This window comes from Biomphalaria glabrata, chromosome 10 (assembly GCF_947242115.1).
Source record: "Biomphalaria glabrata chromosome 10, xgBioGlab47.1, whole genome shotgun sequence".
NCBI classification, from domain to species: domain Eukaryota; kingdom Metazoa; phylum Mollusca; class Gastropoda; family Planorbidae; genus Biomphalaria; species Biomphalaria glabrata.
Genome location: NC_074720.1, coordinates 39,559,694 through 39,584,922, shown reverse-complemented (window position 1 = coordinate 39,584,922; position 25,229 = coordinate 39,559,694). Strand labels below are relative to the sequence as shown.

General features: G+C 38.4%; 1 protein-coding gene across 5 annotated transcripts in view; it reads right to left on the bottom strand.

The window, feature by feature from the left end:
* LOC106060688 (uncharacterized) overlaps nt 1-25,229 on the bottom strand; it is a 132,629-nt gene that overhangs the window by 16,366 nt on the left and 91,034 nt on the right. For 3 of the 5 annotated variants that reach the window (XM_056043033.1, XM_056043034.1, XM_056043029.1), the window contains exon 5: nt 205-323. In XM_056043033.1, the coding sequence (XP_055899008.1) occupies nt 205-323 (119 nt within the window). Of the gene's footprint in view, nt 1-204; nt 324-999; nt 1,103-2,084; nt 2,249-25,229 lie in introns of those variants that run through there. The other 2 variants (XM_056043030.1, XM_056043032.1) reach the window with 2 other exon arrangements.

The window sequence follows — 25,229 nt, the reverse complement described above, 5'->3', positions numbered from 1 at the left end:
GTTTATTGCAAATGGGAATACATACATAACAAAGAGAAGAAGATGTGATAATGAGAAAGAGAGAAATATTTAAAGATAGAGAGAGAAAAAAAGAGGGAGGTAATCAGGAAAATCGAGAGACTGATATACAAAATTGTCATTATGAAGTTACTAGTTTAATAAATGTAAATAAATGGTTGATGTTCCCGTTATTCAAACACTCACAGAGGGTGTTGTACTGCTGTTCTAGCCCCATCTTCCCAGAGTTCAAATTGCTTCTCTCTGCGTCACTCGTGCATGTCGCAATGGCCGCGTTCAAACAACTCAAGGCAGAGCTTAACTTGCTGAAAAAAAACAACTACAACTGAAAATGGATTACAGCTAGGTTTACTAAAAGGGGGGGTGGGGTAGAAAAAAAATAGATACAGAAAGACAGAGAAAGAAAAATTAAGATAAAAAGGGATTACTATAAACAAACATACATACATGTATACATACATACATATATATATATATATATATAGATAATTATAGATAAAATTTACCTTTAGTAAATTAGTTCTTATATATCGCATTTGCGTTTATATTTTATACTTTAACGCTCTTTAAGATATAGAAATGAATGACAGACTTACAATTGGTCTGCCCATTATTTCAGAATTCTACGGAATGAACATTAAAACAAAGTTTCTTAGTTCTACTTTTGGATATACACATTTATATTTGTTTCTCTCTCTATCTCTCTCTATATATCTATCTGTCTATCTATCTGTCTGTCTCTCCCTCTATGAATATATATATATATATATATATATATATATATATATATATATATATATGACCTTAGTCTGACCAGACATTGATGCGATACAAATATAAACCGACAATCCATTTTACACAATGTCGTTCTCTTATTCCATTTTATATTTTCAATTATGTTTTTTAAACTGCTACACAAACTAGATTTGAGCCGGGCTAAATGACTAGTAAAGAATCTAAATCGAAGCACAATCTACTTACGGGCACAATTGATCTAACTGATCCATGCGCATCTCTCCTGTTTGCATCACTCTGGCACACTGACTTCCTTCTTGTAAACAAGCTTTGCTGATACTGAAGAAACCTGCAGGAAAATTGACTCAAATTTCTGAGCTATTTTAACACAAAGGGATTGGATTTTCTTATACTTTGTTCAGTGAGTGAGAGGAACGTTCAATCAGGGCCTGCCTTAGGCCAGGGCAACCTATGCGACCGCAGTAGGCCCCGCACTTTCATAAGCCCCGCGCTAAGTCTAGGTGTAAATTCTTAAAGTAAACTATTATAACTTAAATTCCAGCGTCCTCCTGATTTTTCAGGAGTTCTGGAAATCCCCTGAAATTGCAAAATGTACGTAAAAGGCCTGAAAATCTCCTGAAATTATTAATGTTAAATTCTCATGAAAACTCCTAAAAATCTTCTGAAATATAGACGAAATTGTCTTTTTGGGGTGTCATTCGATATGAAAAACGACGATCGTGTGCGCGATTTAAAAAAAACGGCATTATGTATTACCCGCAACTGTGTCATCTGGTGAAAATATAATATACAATATAAAGATTTGTGACAGTAATTTTGCGGTTCCTCTCCTTAGATAAGCTTTGTTATTACATAAGTTTTCTACAAATATTTTTGGTTCTAATTGTACTTAGGCTTTTCAATCTCTTTATGGTCCAATTCATGAAAAGAGTATGCTTCCCGACTTCTTATTTCATAGATCAGCTGCAAATGAAAAGCCCTTATGAATCTACTTATTGTAATGCTAATTGTGGTAATTTCAATATGCATATTTATATTTATGTTTAACAATTAACAACATAACGAAATTGACACAAACATATATATGGCAAATGGCATATAGGATACATTGTAAAATTAGAAAAATAAAGTTACATGTAAATAATGTGTTACTAATGTTACACTAATATGTGTTGATTATGTTACGCTAATATGTGTTATGTTACACTAATATGTGTTGATTATGTTACACTAATATGTGTTATGTTACGCTAATATGTGTTATGTTACGCTAATATGTGTTATGTTACACTAATATATGTTACTTTTACCCCATAGAGTTAAAGTCCAAACACAGAAAAAATAAACCGAGTGACCCATTTTTGATAAATGGAGTAACAAAAAAAGTTAAATATTTGATCGTCTGCTGTGATGTTTCAATATAGCAACGTCTGCCCAGGGTCTCTCCACTAACGTCTAACTGGGTTATATATGTATGTCTGTACTATTCTGTCAAACCTTACCCACCCCCTTCGCCGTCATTTAGTAATAATTGAGGTCAAGCAGTCAAACAGAAGGAAATGTCAGAATTGTATATAATTGCAGACTATTAACTGCAATGTTGCAAGAGCAGCTTTAAAGCAGGACAAGGACAAACAACAACAACAAAAAAAAAAGACCGCTCTATGTTTACAGTGGTTCTAAAAATATATGTTATGGCCTCATTCAGTTATGAAGCCACTATAGATCATCTCGTAGATATGAAATACAGGCCTGGGCATTACCCAGAGCGATATGGCCCATACAGCAGTTCAACCCTCTCCCAGAGCTACTGAAATACAGATGCGAGTTTTAATACTAAAGCAAAAACCGTCACAAACAAAGGATCAAGGCACAATAACTAAGTTCACTCGTAATGAAGTAGATTTACGAACTTGAATACAGAATGGGTCACAGTCGAGTAAGTAATTAAAAGCGATGTTATCCCTTCAAGAGCTTAACAGAAACTGTCCTAAAAGGCTAGATCAATAATCTCTAAGCCAATTCCTATGTCGCCAATTAAATGTCGCGAACAAAGTCTGTCTACTATTGTCCGATTGTAAACCAAACTATGTGTCTAACACATTTTATAGGCAGTGGATTGATTATATCCATAACCATTTCTTTCAATAACAACCTGGAGAAATATTCATGTAGAAGAAAACTATAAGAGATATCGTTCTCTTGGAGCTCTTAGGGGCATACAAAGAGAGACAGGAAGAGGGAAGAGAGAGAGAAATATGGAGACAAAAAGAAAGAAACAAACAAAGAGTGAAAAAATACAGACAGAAAAAGAGAGAGAGAGCAAAAGAGAGACAGAGAAAAAGAGAAAGAGAGAGAGAGCAAAAAAGAGAGAGAAAAAAAGAGAGAGCAATCAAGAGAGAGAGAGAAAAAGAGAGAAAAATAGAGGGAGATCAAAAAAAAAGAGAGACAAAACAAAAACGACTTAAATCAATCCCCGACAGGTAGTAACTAGTCTGACTAGTATTCTTAAAATTTATAGAAGTTACATCAAAAATAAACTTTTCGCTTTCCAACTGCACTTTCTCCCCCCTACAATCATTTCTAAACTACGTCAATCGGTCTTCCAGTTTGCAATGACAGACTTCTGATTCACCGATGGTATTCGCCTATAGTTAAAAAAAAAAAAACACACACAAAACAGATTCAAAGAAACTTTCTTCCGACCACCACCACACTCGCATACATCCGCCTCTCGCATTTCCACATTCTTGCCTGTGATTGTTCCGGTCTAATTGGGAATGAGGCTTAATTGTCAAGCAAATGTCACGTTTGGCTGTTGCTACTGAACCAAAGTAAAATGCAGTGATGGCATCTACCCGACTGATAAGATACTAAAGCAAATTGTAGATGTTACGATTAATCATAGGCGTAGCAAGCCCAAGACAATATTTCTCTATTCTAAATACTATGAGTCTAGGAAACAACGTCCAACCTTCCTGGACCGGGAGCAAGACCTTACTAACCTAACACACTCTCTCGCACATTCAACATTCAACGCAAGACTTAATCACTCAGTTCACAACACGTGCAATGCTATTCACATTCACTACAAGGGGATATAACAATCATACCAAAATATCAAACTAACATTCATTCTCGCTATACCTTCCCCTGACAGTTAGGTCATAGTGTAAGACAAGACTCACTATCAAAAGCAGGGGCGGACTGGCTATGTGGGCATTCGGGCAAATGCCCGGTGGGCAGGTACCTAAATGGGCCTGTAGGACCACAGTAATCATCTTTTTTTAAAAAAACCAGGTTTGTTTTATAAGATAAATGTCGCATGGATGTCACTACGGCACGTATTAAATTGCGGAAGGTTTTCTAGTATTCTCTTACAAAAAAGGCCCTCTGAGTGACGTATTTATAGTCACTGTATGCACGTCTACAGCTATCGATACATTATCAAACTTGACAGAATGATTTTGAGGACATGTTGACCTAGAATTGGATGTCCATCATATAATATACAATTTATGGGCCGGACGAAATATAGATGCCCGGGCCGATTTTGACACCCAGTCCGACACTGATCAAAAGTCATTCTTCGAGCTACAGTGGAGGGAACACAAAGAAAGGGTCGACCAAAGAAAAGCTGGATAACATACAAATAATAGACCGGCCTTTCTCTTGATAAGAACAGGTGCTGATCGAAATAAAAAAGTGAAAGGATTTGGTTAGTCGATCTGTCACAGCACCCTTACAACACAACTCAAGAGATGCGAGAGAGAGAGATGACAAATATAACGTTGGCCACAAGAGATGCGAGAGAGAGAGATGACAAATATAACGTTGGCCACAAGAGATGCGAGAGAGAGAGATGACAAATATAACGTTGGCCACAAGAGATGCGAGAGAGAGAGAGATGACAAATATAACGTTGGCCACAAGAGATGCGAGAGAGAGAGATGACAAATATAACGTTGGCTGTCATGGATTCAATGTCATTAAAGCCGAAAACCTGACAGCGAAAGCAACGTCGTCCACGTCTAACATGGCCTTGCACCTTCTCAGAAGACCTGAAATCCTTGAGCACCAGCTAGGAAGAGGCCGTGGAAGTCGCCAATAACCTGTCTCTGTTTACAAAGCTTGCCGCTCTATGCGCCGAAAGAGGCTGGAGGAACTAAGTCTAAGTCTTCTAATATTTAAACTTTTCTAATATCGGAAATAAATATAAAGTCTTGCTTCGTAACCTATTAACTATTAATAAGGTACTTTTTAAAAAACCATATCTTAAGATAGACAGGCCTTAGAGTGGAGCCCCTCAAATAAAAAAGACGTAGAGGAAGACTAAAAAGAACATGGCGACGCAGTAAACTAGATGAAGCAGAGAGGACAGGAAAGAGCTAGGAAGCCATTAAAAAACTAGCAAGCGACCGTGGAGAGTGTTGTCTTTACTGAGCCCATATGTTCCACGAGGAACTCAAAGGAAAGATGATGATGATGATATCTTAAGATAAACTCATACAAGTGCTCCTTCCTACCTAGTGCCATTTGAACATGATTAATTTAGCCAGGCAAGCAATGCAGAGTTTAACTCTCTAATTAATGAACACATGGAGTCGTGTAGGATAAGATACTTTTTTTATAAGATAAGAGAAATGTAATCCATTGTGAGTGTCAAAGTAATCACAATAAATGGAAGCTACTTATAAAAATTCGAAATCTCAGTGTTAAAAAGAAACAACAACAAGGAGTTTGAATGTAATATAAATCAATAGAGCAATTTCAAATACGCTGCCTGGTATTGCAGTATCAGCTTTGTCCTGTCGTTAGGGGGTCTCGAGTCCCGGGTGACGTTCCTTGCCCGTTGCCATCCCTCGTCGTCCTGTGGAAGTTTTGGGCTAAAATGTACAAAAGTAAAGTTTTCCTTTCAGACCTCGCAATCTGTAGGGCAGACGATGCTAAGGTCATCTGCTTCTTTGGACAACGGTTAAACAGCAGAGTGATATGTGGCCAGCACAAAGACCACTCGCCTTTGTTTTACCCAACTTAAGTCAGGTACCCATTATAGTGTAACGTCGCTACATGATCAGGTACTAAACCAATTCCTTAAACTTTAAAAAAAAAATCAGATTTTATTTATTTTTTGTTTAGTGCCCCCCATCCGAATAAAAGAAGATTATTTTTGTGCGTTTTTTCTGTTGGTCGGTCTGTCCGTCACGATTAGATTAAAAAAACTAGAACTCTAAAAGCTATTGAAAATCTGATTTACACTTTAATGTTCCTCCCGTAACATCTCAATAGTTTTAAGTATCTAAAAATTGATTGTTCCGGATTTTTTTTTGTGCAAAACTAATCCACCCCAACAAATGTTTGTTTGCTCTTCTAATTTATATTACATTCAATTTCCATGCAAAACGTTGCAAAAACACATTATCAATAATATGTTGTTCCGTTTTTTATGTAAATAGCATATTAATGCTAAATCAAAATCTCTATACTGACTTATATTTCATTAAGTGTAAAAATGTTCCGGATATTGTTTTATAAAACATGAATTATGCCTAATGATTGTTTGAAATCGCATAATTTACTAATATTACACTTATATTATTTGACAATGCGTCACTATAATTTGGTTATCAATATCAAATTGTTCCGTATTTTCATCTTTAAACAAATTTTAAAAATATCGACAATAGGTTGTTCAGGGCTTTAAAAAAAAAGTAATTTACTAGAATTGATTACTGAAAATTACTTTTTAGACATTTAATTTTCTTGCTAAAACATAACATAGAAGTTTTGTAATCGATAAAGAAAGTTCCGGATTTTGTTTCTTGCAAATCGTCGCCAGAAATTTCCGAATTTATTTAAAAATCTACTAACGCCAAATAATTGTTTGAACTCCCTCTTCTAATTAATAAACAAATAATCTTCTCATTTACGAAATAATGTTTTTACGGATTTTTATGAAAAATATTTTAACTCACTACTCTCTTACAGTATATTTAATTTTCTACCTAAAACATGTAAAAATCTAATTATCGTTAATATTATGTTCCGATTTTTAAGGAAAACAGAATCCAAACACCAAAAAAAGATATGAAAATCTCTCCACATGGCTGTAGTACATCTAATTTTTATACGAGACCATCCAAAAAATTTAATTAACGGTATTACATTTATCTGAAATTCTCTTTTTCTTTTACTATTTATACAAACATCCGGAACAATCTATTATATAAACTTTTCAATTGTGTTCATACCTAAAAATTATTGCGATGTTTTGAAACGTAAAATAAAGGTTAATCAATTTTTAATAACTTTTAGTGGTTCTTTTTTTATATCAAGATGACGGACAGACCGACTGACAGACAAAACGCAAAAACAATGCGGCTTTGATCCTTTTTAAATAAATTCTATTAGAACTCAGTGCACCAATGTCTATGAACCCTTGTTAAATATCTCGTGTAAATAAAGACATTTTTTTTATGGTACCGGTACTAGCCTATTGTGAGGTAATGGAATTTCTTTTCTTTGACGTCATATGAATGGACTCTTTAAATGTAGGCTAATGTTAAAAGAACGCACTCGGTGCACCAATGTCTATTAACCCTCGAAAAATTGCTCGTATTAATGAAAACATATTTTAGTCTAACTAAGCCGTGTGACGTAGTGTTTTTTTTTCCTTTGACGTCATATGGAATGAATTCTTTAAATGAAATGCTAAAAGAACGCACTCGGTGCACCAATGGCTATGAACACTCGATAAATGGCTCGTATTGATGAAGGTGATTTTTAGTCTAGCTAGGCCGTGTGACGTAGTGTTTTTTTTTACCTTTGACGTCATATGGAATGAATTCTTTAAAAGAAATGCTAAAAGAACGCACTCGGTGCACCAAAGTCTATGAACACTCGATAAATGGCTCTTATTGATGAAGGTGATTTTTAGTCTAGCTAGGCCGTGTGACGTAGTGTTTTTTTTTCCTCTGACGTTATATGGAATTAATTCTTCAAATGAATGAAAAAAGAACTCGGTATAGTAATGTTTATTAAGCATTGTTATGTGACTCGCGTTTAAAAAAGGAATGATATCTTGATTTAGATCTAATCTAGATTTTTTAAATCTAGATCTAGATTTTTATTACATTATATCTAGATCTGGATTTATATTCTAATTAAAATTATTTTAGAGCCTAGATCTAGAATTTCTAGATCTAGTTTCGACTAAAATAGACTAGATTAAGATGTAGAATTTCAATTTCTAAACTTAAAGTGTAAAAAAAAAAAAAGTGTAGATTTTCATTTCCAAACGTTTTGATCAATATTGTAATGTTTTAATATACTAAAAACTAATGTACTATTTTTTATTTAATTTAAATTTAAATTTACGGCAAATGAATCTTTGAAACATTATTACTTTTGACCATCAGAATTAAATCACCTCTTGAATATTATTTGCGAATATGCAGATCCGACAGGGATCCGACTTCGACGGGGGCCGCCTCTGAGTTTTGTGTAACACAAACTCTCTTTGTAATCTTGTTTGTTTTTGTTTTCGAGAGCACTTATAATTGTCACAGTCTCATTTGACATTGCCTGTTATATGTTGACCTCGGGTTCAGAGGGTGAAAGACACTCGAAACTCCTGATATAGAAACAGGAAGTAGAATGACTAAATTGACTTTTAGTTCAGTCAAGTGGTATCCTTTGGTCCGGTACGGACAACAATGACTAATAGAGTCAAGTAGTAATTTTGAGTCAAGAAGTATCTTTTGGGCAGTCGAAGCCATGGGACATGTATTTCTAGTAGTTATAAATATGTACTATTATTATTGAAGTATTAGTTACCCGCTGTGATGCGGACGTTACTTGTAGTCTATTCTGGAAATTCACATGTTATATATATTAGATATCGCTGTCATGCGGATGTAATTATGTTTTATATTGGATATCTTGATGTAACGACCAAGACGTTGCAGTATTATTATTATTATTCAATAAACGTCTTATTTGTCTGCTGAAGATCGACTTACTGTTCATGTTTGTTGCGTACCAAGTGGACACACGACCCCAGCATTCTTCAACACTACACATGTAACATTTACAATATTACAATAAATGTCTTTTTTATTTTGTTGGGACATGTATGTATTAAGTCTCTCAGAAATGGCTCGTATTTGGATAGTAATTCCACTTCAGGATATCATGTGATTTTGTACTGCCAATTCACATTGTTGCCTAGTCACAGACAAACTTCAAGTTCCCTTCAAGCAAGTGATGTGTGGCTGAGAGGATAAAACCGCGTGGTTACGGCTTGGCCACCTTACAAGGGGGGATTGAGTTCAAATCCCGACTCTAGCAGAGTTGTGTTTGCTGAGCGGTTGGAAAACCTTCTCCCAGATACCCCCCTTCCCCACTACACATAAGAGATTGGATCATTACTAATGAGTAGTTTAGAAAAATAAAAAAAACAATATAAACGTGTCCATAATCAGTGCCATGGTGTAGTACTGTGTGCTGCAAACTGCCTTAGGGTCGCCAGCTCCTGATTTTTTTCTCAGGGTTGACTCCAGAAGCCTTTCCCATGATTGGGTACAGCTGCAAGGCAACAGAGGTTTTCATTCAGAGTTTTCCTTCTCCTAGGTGGGTTGCCAGCCATGACTAACGAGCCCCTCCTGCCCGAAGCTTACTAATTAAGGCACCAGTTACTCGCCTTTGCCCCTTCTTCTGTTGGTGAGAACAGTTCCGCCAGACCTGCGACGCCGCTGACCCCAAGCTGTAGCCAGCACTGCCGTTCCTTTTGGATACATCAGCTGCGCGGAGAGGGGGGAACTGATGTGTAGGCGACATCGTTCAGACCAGGCATTCATCTCATTTCCAAGAGATGATTTATAGTCGCTTCGCGACTGATGGAGGCCATAGATAGATAATTAGTGCATTGAACAATGAAGTAACATTATGAAAGATTTTTTTTTTTTAAAGTGTAAAAGTTGCCCTCAGAGATCAAAACAAAACTCTTGCAATCTGATTCCAGCTGGTCTACAACTAACATTTACTTTCATTTAAGAAATAATATAGGACATAACAAATTACTAAAACGTATAGACAAATATATCGTATTTGTGCCATTACAATGTGTAGTTTTACTGAGAAAGTTTGTCCTCAGTTTGATGCCCCCCACCACTGGATGCCCCGTGCGGGCCGCACCACCCGCACATTGCTAGCTACGCCACTGGGTCACACACATCTATTCATAACATGACACACTGTCAACTGCCTTCTGACACGCAAATGTACACACTTCCGGTCGTGCTTTCATTTCGTTCCAACTAATGTTCCGATTAATGTGCTGATAGTCGTCCGTGAAAATAATTTTGATACTTTTGTAAATATTTTTAGCAAACAAAAGTTTAAAGTTTCTTAGTAGAACTACTGGCTCAACTGCTTCATACAATTTAAATTGTATTCCTGTCACTAGTCTTTGCTAGTCAATCAACAACTTAGCCAACTTAGCTTAAATCTGAGTGGTCAAGCGCTTGGCTTCCGAACTTGTGGTCCTGGGCTCGAATCTCGGTGAAGACTGAGATTTCAATTTCGGTATTTTTTGGGCGCCCATGAGTCCACTCAACTCTAATGGGTACCTGACTTTAGTTGGGGAAAGCAAAGGCGGTTGATCTTTGTGCTGGCCACATAAAGCCCTGCTCATTAACCGCTGGCCAAAGAAACAGATGACCTTAACGTCGTCTGCGCTATAGACCATATTGTCTGAAAGAGGAACTTTACTTTTTTCTCCTTTGCTAGTCAATCTACAAGTCATCTAATAGTTTAAATTCAAGATAGAACTTTTTGTTATAGAATTACTAATTTAGATTTGACAACATAGTAGGCCACATAAAAGAAGAAAGATAAACACAGTATATTATTCAAGGCATTTATTTGTTGGTACATGTTATAATTGTTTTTTTTTTTTTTGTTTTTTTTACTTTTTTTTTTAGATAGCTTATATCAACTCACTCTGGTTTGTACACGTAAAAATAGATACAATACATTCATTCTTCCATGTCCATAAGCCCTCCACTAGCAGAGTGGTTAGCGTGTTGCCTTGAGAAGCCTGTGAAACCTTTAGCCATGAGTTCGAACTCAGGTCGTTCCTCCTATTTTATTTATATTTTACAAATGCTTTTTTATTGTTAGTCTATATGTCTATATCTATTACACATTTAATTACAAGACTGATCCAAACTAATTGAAACAGCTATGCTTAATATAAGCTTTGTTTTTTAAAAGAGTGTTTTTATATTGTTTTTTTAGATGTTTTCTTAAACACACAACTTTTACTTAGTGAAAAAAATGAAAGTGTTGAAGATAGGTCCATATATAATACAATGAGCTAAGGAATTTTTGACCCAGAGATCTCGTATGGTTAGGATAAACAATGTAATATCAAATGCACGCATAGTTAACACAGGGGCGCCCCGGGGGAGGGGGCTGTGATATCGCCATTGTGGTTGATTTTGTACACCAATGTACATGTATATATATATACACAGGGCTTTTTTGTGACTGTACGCACCGGCACGGCGTACCGGCACCTTTTTGAATGTGGGGAAAAATTATTACTTTTCTAACGTATAGGTCAGGCAATCACTCACTGAGTACCGACACTTGAAAGTTAGGGGCGGGGGGGGGGGGGCTGAATTGATGCAACTAATTACTTACTTAAAAAAGCTACACTACTTGCATTGGAATATCTTATGGTCAATGTACAGATGCACTCAGATTATTCAATTGTTTTGCCTGAATTTACATTCATTTAATTGGGGGGACAGGGGCCTACCAATATATTCTTGAACCCTCGCCCACGGATACCTTGATACGCTACTGGAACTAGACTATGCGATTGATCTCTATGAAAGAAGTGTATTTCTAAATAACACCTACTTAAAATAATTTCAACCTCCGACCGAATTTAGAACATTAATGTTAATCATTTATAACGGTGACACCAAAATCACCCTATGATGCATGGACATCCCACATTGCGTTGATGAGCCCCTCAACGTCCCCTTATTCCTGACCTGAATTAGAAAGATGTTTATATACAAAGTCTCTTTTTTTTTTTTACGAACAAAACAATCTAATAAGCAGAGAAGAGAAGGAATTCCTTTTTGAAAATAAAAATATTTAGAAATTTTTCTTATATGATCTTGTTGGCATCAATATGAGTGACTTACTTGTTTGGACTGGGATCCGAAATATTCAACCCCCGAACTTAAAGGCTTAACTGTTTTGACCTATACTGGCAAGTGGGGTTTGATCTTCCCAGGAATAACATTCTACCCGGATATTGACAATCTGTTTATTGTAAATAAAATAAATTGGGTTTGTACCTAGGTCAAGGGATGTAACCAAGCAATAATATATCTGTTAAGGGCTGCAAGAGTTGTCTTACATAGTGCAGACTCGTACACTGGGCATTAAACGTGTTTGACACTGTTTGATATAATTAGCTCCAAAAGAAGGATTGTCAAGCTGATGAACCGTTGGGGCACCATACATGATCTGCTGACCGTCTTTCTCCATTCTTTTCCGTCTTTCGCCTTGAAAAGAATATCTTTAACTGGCAGGCCAGTCCATTCTGTTATGTTGTCTTCCCATTGCACTAGCCGTCTGCCTCTTCTTTTTTTTTCCCCCTGGAACTGTTCCCTGAAGGAAGATCTCTGCGAGCCCTGACGACTATGTGACATGACCATAAAGTTTCAGTTAGCGTTTTTTTTTTTTTTTGGTTGTTGTTGTTGTTGTTGTTTTTGGCAGTAGTTAGCTGGTCAACTTGAGGCTTAATCGCCGGTGTGATCCTGTTTCTTTGTGATGCGCTCTTCTCATCATGGAGACAAATTGAATAGCAAGCTTTTATGTTGGTGTATCCCGGTGTACAAAATATTAGCATCACAAGGCGGACATTGAAGTGGAACCCACAAGACAAGAGAAAGAGAGAGCGTTCTAGAAGCACCTGGCGACTGGGACTAGAGGAAGACATTTGAAAGTTTGATTACACCTGGAACAAGATGGAAAGAAGGGCCCAGGACAGGGGCCTATAGAGATCTATTGCTGGGGGCCCAGGACATGGGAGTATAGAGATCTATGCTGGGGGTCTAGGACATGGGCCTATAGAGATCTATTGCTGGCGGCCCAGAACATGGCAGTATAGAGATCTATTGCTGGGGGCCCAGGACATGGCAGTATAGAGATCTATTGCTGGCGGCCCAGGACATGGCAGTATAGAGATCTATTGCTGGCGGCCCAGGACATGGCAGTATAGAGATCTATTGCTAGGGGCCCAGGACACGATAGTAAAGAGATCTATTGCTGGGGGCCCAGGACATGGCAGTATAGAGATCTATTGCTGGGGGCCCAGGACATGATAGTATAGAGATCTATTGCTGGGGGCCCAGGACATGGCAGTATAGAGATCTATTGCTGGGGGCCTAGGACATGATAGTATAGAGATCTATTGCTGGGGGCCCAGGACATGATAGTATAGAGATCTATTGCTGGGGGCCCAGGACATGATAGTATAGAGATCTATTGCTGGGGGCCCAGGACATGATAGTATAGAGATCTATTGCTGGGGGCCCAGGACATGGCAGTATAGAGATCTATTGCTGGGGGCCCAAGACATGATAGTAAAGAGATCTATTGCTGGGGGCCAAGGACATGGCAGTATAGAGATCTATTGCTGGGGGCCCAGGACATGATAGTATAGAGATCTATTGCTGGGGGCCCAGGACATGGCAGTATAGAGATCTATTGCTGGGGGCCCAGGACATGATAGTATAGAGATCTATTGCTGGGGGCCCAGGACATGATATTATAGAGATCTATTGCTGGGGGCCCAGGACATGATAGTATAGAGATCTATTGCTGGGGGCCCAGGACATGATAGTATAGAGATCTATTGCTGGGGGCCCAGGACATGGCAGTATAGAGATCTATTGCTGGGGGCCCAATACATGATAGTATAGAGATCTATTGCTGGGGGCCCAGGACATGATAGTATAGAGATCTATTGCTGGGGGCCCAGGACATGGCAGTATAGAGATCTATTGCTGGGGGCCCAATACATGATAGTATAGAGATCTATTGCTGGGGGCAGAGGACATGATAGTATAGAGATCTATTGCTGGGGGCCCAGGACATGATAGTATAAAGATCTATTGCTGGGGGCCCAGGTCATGATAGTATAGAGATCTATTGCTGGGGGCCCAGGACATGATAGTATAGAGATCTATAGCTGGGGGCCCAGGACATGATAGTAAAGAGATCTATTGCTGGGGGCCCAGGACATGGCAGTATAGAGATCTATTGCTGGGGGCCCAGGACATGATAGTATAGAGATCTATTGCTGGGGGCCCAGGACATGGCAGTATAGAGATCTATTGCTGGGGGCCCAGGACATGATAGTATAGAGATCTATTGCTGGGGGCCCAGGACATGATAGTATAGAGATCTATTGCTGGGGGCCCAGGACATGATAGTATAGAGATCTATTGCTGGGGGCCCAGGACATGATAGTATAGAGATCTATTGCTGGGGGCCCAGGACATGGCAGTATAGAGATCTATTGCTGGGGGCCCAATACATGATAGTATAGAGATCTATTGCTGGGGGCAGAGGACATGATAGTATAGAGATCTATTGCTGGGGGCCCAGGACATGGCAGTATAGAGATCTATTGCTGGGGGCCCAGGACATGATATTAAAGAGATCTATTGCTGGGGGCCCAGGACATGATAGTATAAAGATCTATTGCTGGGGGCCCAGGACATGATAGTATAGAGATCTATTGCTGGGGGCCCAGGACATGATAGTATAGAGATCTATTGCTGGGGGCCCAGGACATGATAGTATAGAGATCTATTGCTGGGGGCCCAGGACATGATAGTATAGAGATCTATTGCTGGGGGCCCAGGACATGATAGTATAGAGATCTATTGCTGGGGGCCCAGGACATGATAGTATAGAGATCTATTGCTGGGGGCCCAGGACATGATAGTATAGAGATCTATTGCTGGGGGCCCAGGACATGATAGTATAGAGATAGAGATCTATTGCTGGGGGCCCAGGACATGATAGTATAGAGATCTATTGCTGGGGGCCCAGGACATGATAGTATAGAGATAGAGATCTATTGCTGGCGGCCCAGGACATGGCAGTATAGAGATCTATTGCTGGGGGCCCAGGATATGATAGTATAGAGATCTATTGCTGGGGGCCCAGGACATGATAGTATAGAGATCTATTGTTGGTGGCCCAGGACATGGGACTATAGAGATCTATTGTTGGCGGCCCATACTGCAATGGACTGTAAATAAGGAGAAAACGCTTTCTGTGGAGGGTGTAGCCGTCACTGAACTTTCAGTTTTAGCTCAAACTCTCTCCTAAAGATAACATTTTAAAGAAACATGCTTGCTCACCAATACCAACGCATTCAGGTTCTTATTGTTTTTCTTGGAGCTGACCTGATCGCTATTTTCTTTGTTGTCATTGTGGAATTTTAATAAATGGAGTCTACGGAGAATCCGATGATCGAATGTATATAATTCGGAATGTTGGTAATGTTGTGGGCTAATATCTTGAATAACATCATTTCTATCTCATTAACTACTCCACATTAGCCACAGAACATTACAGGTGAACAATATACTTGATTAAGACTTTTACTGTAGCCAGTGACACATTTATATGTATAACTGGGAAGTCTGTCTAGTTTTCTGAACCGTCACTATTTATCTACCTATACTACCAAACAACCTTCTTCTACGCTATCGCCATATTGTTCTTTTTGTTCGCCTATCGTACTACGTCATTCGTTTGTCTGACTACGTCATTACTTTTACCGTCGCTAAAAACAATGCACAATATATTTGTCTACCGAAATATACATTCTCTCTAAACTAGTAGATAACAATAAGCTTTGTATTTTTGTAAGCACTATAGACACTTTTTTGTTGCACCTTAGAGCACCTCCGATTGCTTTATCTGCATAATTGTCACAGTCTTAGTTGACATTGCATGATCTAAAGTTCACGTCATGTTAATAGTTTAAAAGACATGTGGAATTCCTGATGTAGAAAACAGGAAGTAGAATGAATTAAGTTAGACTTAGAGGTCAGTCAGTCAAGTCATGCAGACAAGTGAAGTCAAGTTAGAAGTCAAGTGTTATTCTTTGGATCGTGTGGTCAAGTAATATTTTAGTCCGCAACGGACAGTAGCGACTTAGAAAAGTCTGTAGTAATTTCAGTTAGAAAGTAACTTATGGGCAGTTGTTGCCAGTGGTCTTTTGAGACATGTATTAGTTAATCTATATTTCTACACAGTGTTACCCGCTGAGATGCGGACGTGATTAGTAACTGACATATATTGGATACTCTTGATACCGCTGTTATGCGGATAGGATTGTTTATTATTTCTTGACTTGTAGTACTAACAAGGAGTGCAGTGTATTATTATTGTAGTAAAATAAACTTCATGTTGTCTGCTGAAACGGACTTAGGTCAGTTTGTACTATTTGTCTTGTCCCGTGTCTAGAGTACTTAAGGAAGCAAGAACTCAGTATTACACCATTCAACGATCATTGACAATAATACACAGCGCGGACGCGTCGAACACAAGACACCCAAACATCTCTAGAGTAGATGAAGATATGCAAAGTCAGACACATCTTTAAATTTTTATTTATTATAGCTTTTATATAGCGCTACTTTCACGCGCTATGGTCCATTCTCATTTGTGGACCTGTTGTGGGAAGGAATGGGTCGGCCTATCTGGGAGAAGGTTTTCCGTGCTGCCTTTAAGCGCTCAGTAAACACAAATCTGCTTCAGTTGTGTATCGAACCTCGAACCCCTTTCATAGGTAGCCAAGCTAAGTTCATGCGTACTTAGCCTCTCGACCACGCTTTTTTTTTATGGCGAAATGGCGCCTGAGTTCATCTTTATAGTGCTTCCGGAGGCAAGTCTGTTACGTAGTGCTCGGTTAAGCTAGCCCAAAAAAAGATGTTTGTAAAATGTTTGACATGTTTCGGATGTCCCTTCAGAGTTGAAGATAATTACTTCCTAGTCCAAACCTCCCGCAGGAAGACGGGGGATGGAAGCGGGCAGGGTTTGAACCTTGGACCATCGATAAATCTGAATGACAGTCCAGCGCGCAAACCGCACGACCAGGCAGCCATCCTTGGTCTTGGCCTTGGCCAGTATGCTTACACAAAAATCCTTTCTTTCAGGTTCTTAGTTAACTGACCAACAATCATTGCTCATTATCTATAGTTAGAAAAAAAAAACAATCAAACTTAAATAATACTGAAACTAAAACACAGTCAAAACAAAACAAAAAACAACTTCGATACAACAAAATATAGGCGTTACCGGTTAGTCTCTACGTCCGGTTAATTGGAACGACCGCTTATTAGGACGTAATCCTAATGTGATAATCCCATCTTATTACTCTGACATGTACTCGGACCATTCGGTTATTAGGATTATAATGATAAAGAATCGATATGATCTGATAGGTAGAGAACAAACTGTAATAATAAATGGCTCTAAATCAACACCGATAACAGTAAACTCAGGTGTACCTCAAGGAGCAGTCTTAGGTCCACTACTATTTTTAATTTACATAAATGATTTACCAAATTGCATTACTTCAAGAACAAAAGTCAGATTATTTGCAGACGATTGCATAATATATAGAACAATAAAAACAACACAAGACAGTTAATATGCATGACTAAATGCATGACGCGTAGGACGTAATCATCTTCTTTTTTGAAATAACGTCTGTATTATAAAAGATAAGATAAGATTAATCCGAAATAATTATTGTTATTTACTACTCAATGATGACGTATTATTGCAAATAGACAGCACAGTAAGTCTGAAACTTAATTAGCGAGTCCTCTTGTCTGGCACAGAACCTCGTTAGCTCTGGAACCGGGCCTATTGCCAATGTCATTGAAACCTTGCTAAATATAGAAATTGTAATTGAATTTTCAAGAGACATTCTTCTACTTACAATAAGTATTATAAATAAACTCCGTTGAGTTCCTGGCAATGCTTATCATTCTGCTCTCATCAGCCGACTTGCATTCCCTAAGGACCTTGTCGAAACAAGACTTTGCCTTGGTTAAGTTCCTGTAGGACATGGGACTATAGAGATCTATTGTTTGTGGTCCACGACGTGGGACTATAGAGATCTATTGTTTGTGGTCCACGACGTGGGACTATAGAGATCTATTGTTGGCGGCCAGAAACATGGGACTATAGAGATCTATTGTTGGCGGCCCAGAACATGGGACTATAGAGATCTATTGTTTGTGGTCCACGACGTGGGACTATAGAGATCTATTGTTGGTGGTCCACGACGTGGGACTATAGAGATCTATTGTTGGTGGCCTAGGACATGGGACTATAGAGATCTATTGTTGGCGGCCCAGGACATTGGACTATAGAGATCTATTGTTGGCGGCCCATACTCCAATGGACTGTAAAAAAGGAGAAATCGCTTTCTGTGGAAGGTGTATCGGTCACTGAACCTTCAGTTTTAACTCAAACTCTCTCCTAAAGATAACATTTTAAAGAAACATGCTTGCTCACCAATACCAACGCATTCAGGTTCTTATTGTTTTTCTTGGAGCTGACCTGATCGCTATTTTCTTTGTTGTCAATGTGGAATTTTAATGAATGGAGTCTACGGAGAATCCAATGTACATAATTCGGAATGTTGGTAATGTTGTGGGCTAATATCTTGAATAACTTTACTTCTATCTCATTAACAACTCCACTTTAGCCACAGAACATTACAGGTTAACAATACACTTGATAAAGACTTTAACTGTAGCCAATGACACATTTATATGTATAACTGGGAAGTCTGTCTAGTTTTCTGAACCGTCACTATTTATCTACCTATACTACCAAACAACCTTCTTCTACGCTATCGCCATATTGTTCTTTTTGTTCGCCTAGACTACTACGTCATTCGTTTGTCTGACTACGTCACTACTTTTACCGTCGCTAAAAACAATGCACAATAGATTTGTCTACCGAAATATACATTCTCTCTAAACTAGTAGATAACAATAAGCTTTGTATTTTTGTAAGCACTATAGACACTTTTTTGTTGCACCTTAGAGCACCTCCGATTGCTTTATCTGCATAATTGTCACAGTCTTAGTTGACATTGCATGATCTAAAGTTCACGTCATGTTAATAGTTTAAAAGACATGTGGAATTCCTGATGTAGAAAACAGGAAGTAGAATGAATTAAGTTAGACTTAGAGGTCAGTCAGTCAAGTCAAGCAGACAAGTGAAGTCAAGTTAGAAGTCAAGTGTTATTCTTTGGATCGTGTGGTCAAGTAATATTTTAGTCCCCAACGGACAGTAGCGACTTAGAAAAGTCTGTAGTAATTTCAGTTAGAAAGTAACTTATGGGCAGTTGTTGCCAGTGGTCTTTTGAGACATGTATTAGTTAATCTATATTTCTACACAGTGTTACCCGCTGAGATGCGGACGTGATTAGTAACTGACATATATTGGATACTCTTGATACCGCTGTTATGCGGATAGGATTGTTTATTATTTCTTGACTTGTAGTACTAACAAGGAGTGCAGTGTATTATTATTGTAGTAAAATAAACTTCATGTTGTCTGCTGAAACGGACTTAGGTCAGTTTGTACTATTTGTCTTGTCCCGTGTCTAGAGTACTTAAGGAAGCAAGAACTCAGTATTACACCATTCAACGATCATTGACAATAATACACAGCGCGGACGCGTCGAACACAAGACACCCAAACATCTCTAGAGTAGATGAAGATATGCAAAGTCAGACACATCTTTAAATTTTTATTTATTATAGATTTTATATAGCGCTACTTTCACGCGCTATGGTCCATTCTCATTTGTGGACCTGTTGTGGGAAGGAATGGGTCGGCCTATCTGGGAGAAGGTTTTCCGTGCTGCCTTTAAGCGCTCAGTAAACACAAATCTGCTTCAGTTGTGTATCGAACCTCGAACCCCTTTCATAGGTAGCCAAGCTAAGTTCATGCGTACTTAGCCTCTCGACCACGCTTTTTTTTTATGGCGAAATGGCGCCTGAGTTCATCTTTATAGTGCTTCCGGAGGCAAGTCTGTTACGTAGTGCTCGGTTAAGCTAGCCCAAAAAAAGATGTTTGTAAAATGTTTGACATGTTTCGGATGTCCCTTCAGAGTTGAAGATAATTACTTCCTAGTCCAAACCTCCCGCAGGAAGACGGGGGATGGAAGCGGGCAGGGTTTGAACCCGGGACCATCGATAAATCTGAATGACAGTCCAGCGCGCAAACCGCACGACCAGGCAGCCATCCTTGGTCTTGGCCTTGGCCAGTATGCTTACACAAAAATCCTTTCTTTCAGGTTCTTAGTTAACTGACCAACAATCATTGCTCATTATCTATAGTTAGAAAAAAAAAACAATCAAACTTAAATAATACTGAAACTAAAACACAGTCAAAACAAAACAAAAAACAACTTCGATACAACAAAATATAGGCGTTACCGGTTAGTCTCTACGTCCGGTTAATTGGAACGACCGCTTATTAGGACGTAATCCTAATGTGATAATCCCATCTTATTACTCTGACATGTACTCGGACCATTCGGTTATTAGGATTATAATGATAAAGAATCGATATGATCTGATAGGTAGAGAACAAACTGTAATAATAAATGGCTCTAAATCAACACCGATAACAGTAAACTCAGGTGTACCTCAAGGAGCAGTCTTAGGTCCACTACTATTTTTAATTTACATAAATGATTTACCAAATTGCATTACTTCAAGAACAAAAGTCAGATTATTTGCAGACGATTGCATAATATATAGAACAATAAAAACAACACAAGACAGTTAATATGCATGACTAAATGCATGACGCGTAGGACGTAATCATCTTCTTTTTTGAAATAACGTCTGTATTATAAAAGATAAGATAAGATTAATCCGAAATAATTATTGTTATTTACTACTCAATGATGACGTATTATTGCAAATAGACAGCACAGTAAGTCTGAAACTTAATTAGCGAGTCCTCTTGTCTGGCACAGAACCTCGTTAGCTCTGGAACCGGGCCTATTGCCAATGTCATTGAAACCTTGCTAAATATAGAAATTGTAATTGAATTTTCAAGAGACATTCTTCTACTTACAATAAGTATTATAAATAAACTCCGTTGAGTTCCTGGCAATGCTTATCATTCTGCTCTCATCAGCCGACTTGCATTCCCTAAGGACCTTGTCGAAACAAGACTTTGCCTTGGTTAAGTTCCTGTAGGACATGGGACTATAGAGATCTATTGTTTGTGGTCCACGACGTGGGACTATAGAGATCTATTGTTTGTGGTCCACGACGTGGGACTATAGAGATCTATTGTTGGCGGCCAGAAACATGGGACTATAGAGATCTATTGTTGGCGGCCCAGAACATGGGACTATAGAGATCTATTGTTTGTGGTCCACGACGTGGGACTATAGAGATCTATTGTTGGTGGTCCACGACGTGGGACTATAGAGATCTATTGTTGGTGGCCTAGGACATGGGACTATAGAGATCTATTGTTGGCGGCCCAGGACATTGGACTATAGAGATCTATTGTTGGCGGCCCATACTCCAATGGACTGTAAAAAAGGAGAAATCGCTTTCTGTGGAAGGTGTATCGGTCACTGAACCTTCAGTTTTAACTCAAACTCTCTCCTAAAGATAACATTTTAAAGAAACATGCTTGCTCACCAATACCAACGCATTCAGGTTCTTATTGTTTTTCTTGGAGCTGACCTGATCGCTATTTTCTTTGTTGTCAATGTGGAATTTTAATGAATGGAGTCTACGGAGAATCCAATGTACATAATTCGGAATGTTGGTAATGTTGTGGGCTAATATCTTGAATAACTTTACTTCTATCTCATTAACAACTCCACTTTAGCCACAGAACATTACAGGTTAACAATACACTTGATAAAGACTTTAACTGTAGCCAATGACACATTTATATGTATAACTGGGAAGTCTGTCTAGTTTTCTGAACCGTCACTATTTATCTACCTATACTACCAAACAACCTTCTTCTACGCTATCGCCATATTGTTCTTTTTGTTCGCCTAGACTACTACGTCATTCGTTTGTCTGACTACGTCACTACTTTTACCGTCGCTAAAAACAATGCACAATAGATTTGTCTACCGAAATATACATTCTCTCTAAACTAGTAGATAACAATAAGCTTTGTATTTTTGTAAGCACTATAGACACTTTTTTGTTGCACCTTAGAGCACCTCCGATTGCTTTATCTGCATAATTGTCACAGTCTTAGTTGACATTGCATGATCTAAAGTTCACGTCATGTTAATAGTTTAAAAGACATGTGGAATTCCTGATGTAGAAAACAGGAAGTAGAATGAATTAAGTTAGACTTAGAGGTCAGTCAGTCAAGTCAAGCAGACAAGTGAAGTCAAGTTAGAAGTCAAGTGTTATTCTTTGGATCGTGTGGTCAAGTAATATTTTAGTCCCCAACGGACAGTAGCGACTTAGAAAAGTCTGTAGTAATTTCAGTTAGAAAGTAACTTATGGGCAGTTGTTGCCAGTGGTCTTTTGAGACATGTATTAGTTAATCTATATTTCTACACAGTGTTACCCGCTGAGATGCGGACGTGATTAGTAACTGACATATATTGGATACTCTTGATACCGCTGTTATGCGGATAGGATTGTTTATTATTTCTTGACTTGTAGTACTAACAAGGAGTGCAGTGTATTATTATTGTAGTAAAATAAACTTCATGTTGTCTGCTGAAACGGACTTAGGTCAGTTTGTACTATTTGTCTTGTCCCGTGTCTAGAGTACTTAAGGAAGCAAGAACTCAGTATTACACCATTCAACGATCATTGACAATAATACACAGCGCGGACGCGTCGAACACAAGACACCCAAACATCTCTAGAGTAGATGAAGATATGCAAAGTCAGACACATCTTTAAATTTTTATTTATTATAGATTTTATATAGCGCTACTTTCACGCGCTATGGTCCATTCTCATTTGTGGACCTGTTGTGGGAAGGAATGGGTCGGCCTATCTGGGAGAAGGTTTTCCGTGCTGCCTTTAAGCGCTCAGTAAACACAAATCTGCTTCAGTTGTGTATCGAACCTCGAACCCCTTTCATAGGTAGCCAAGCTAAGTTCATGCGTACTTAGCCTCTCGACCACGCTTTTTTTTTATGGCGAAATGGCGCCTGAGTTCATCTTTATAGTGCTTCCGGAGGCAAGTCTGTTACGTAGTGCTCGGTTAAGCTAGCCCAAAAAAAGATGTTTGTAAAATGTTTGACATGTTTCGGATGTCCCTTCAGAGTTGAAGATAATTACTTCCTAGTCCAAACCTCCCGCAGGAAGACGGGGGATGGAAGCGGGCAGGGTTTGAACCCGGGACCATCGATAAATCTGAATGACAGTCCAGCGCGCAAACCGCACGACCAGGCAGCCATCCTTGGTCTTGGCCTTGGCCAGTATGCTTACACAAAAATCCTTTCTTTCAGGTTCTTAGTTAACTGACCAACAATCATTGCTCATTATCTATAGTTAGAAAAAAAAAACAATCAAACTTAAATAATACTGAAACTAAAACACAGTCAAAACAAAACAAAAAACAACTTCGATACAACAAAATATAGGCGTTACCGGTTAGTCTCTACGTCCGGTTAATTGGAACGACCGCTTATTAGGACGTAATCCTAATGTGATAATCCCATCTTATTACTCTGACATGTACTCGGACCATTCGGTTATTAGGATTATAATGATAAAGAATCGATATGATCTGATAGGTAGAGAACAAACTGTAATAATAAATGGCTCTAAATCAACACCGATAACAGTAAACTCAGGTGTACCTCAAGGAGCAGTCTTAGGTCCACTACTATTTTTAATTTACATAAATGATTTACCAAATTGCATTACTTCAAGAACAAAAGTCAGATTATTTGCAGACGATTGCATAATATATAGAACAATAAAAACAACACAAGACAGTTAATATGCATGACTAAATGCATGACGCGTAGGACGTAATCATCTTCTTTTTTGAAATAACGTCTGTATTATAAAAGATAAGATAAGATTAATCCGAAATAATTATTGTTATTTACTACTCAATGATGACGTATTATTGCAAATAGACAGCACAGTAAGTCTGAAACTTAATTAGCGAGTCCTCTTGTCTGGCACAGAACCTCGTTAGCTCTGGAACCGGGCCTATTGCCAATGTCATTGAAACCTTGCTAAATATAGAAATTGTAATTGAATTTTCAAGAGACATTCTTCTACTTACAATAAGTATTATAAATAAACTCCGTTGAGTTCCTGGCAATGCTTATCATTCTGCTCTCATCAGCCGACTTGCATTCCCTAAGGACCTTGTCGAAACAAGACTTTGCCTTGGTTAAGTTCCTGTAGGACATGGGACTATAGAGATCTATTGTTTGTGGTCCACGACGTGGGACTATAGAGATCTATTGTTTGTGGTCCACGACGTGGGACTATAGAGATCTATTGTTGGCGGCCAGAAACATGGGACTATAGAGATCTATTGTTGGCGGCCCAGAACATGGGACTATAGAGATCTATTGTTTGTGGTCCACGACGTGGGACTATAGAGATCTATTGTTGGTGGTCCACGACGTGGGACTATAGAGATCTATTGTTGGTGGCCTAGGACATGGGACTATAGAGATCTATTGTTGGCGGCCCAGGACATTGGACTATAGAGATCTATTGTTGGCGGCCCATACTCCAATGGACTGTAAAAAAGGAGAAATCGCTTTCTGTGGAAGGTGTATCGGTCACTGAACCTTCAGTTTTAACTCAAACTCTCTCCTAAAGATAACATTTTAAAGAAACATGCTTGCTCACCAATACCAACGCATTCAGGTTCTTATTGTTTTTCTTGGAGCTGACCTGATCGCTATTTTCTTTGTTGTCAATGTGGAATTTTAATGAATGGAGTCTACGGAGAATCCAATGTACATAATTCGGAATGTTGGTAATGTTGTGGGCTAATATCTTGAATAACTTTACTTCTATCTCATTAACAACTCCACTTTAGCCACAGAACATTACAGGTTAACAATACACTTGATAAAGACTTTAACTGTAGCCAATGACACATTTATATGTATAACTGGGAAGTCTGTCTAGTTTTCTGAACCGTCACTATTTATCTACCTATACTACCAAACAACCTTCTTCTACGCTATCGCCATATTGTTCTTTTTGTTCGCCTAGACTACTACGTCATTCGTTTGTCTGACTACGTCACTACTTTTACCGTCGCTAAAAACAATGCACAATAGATTTGTCTACCGAAATATACATTCTCTCTAAACTA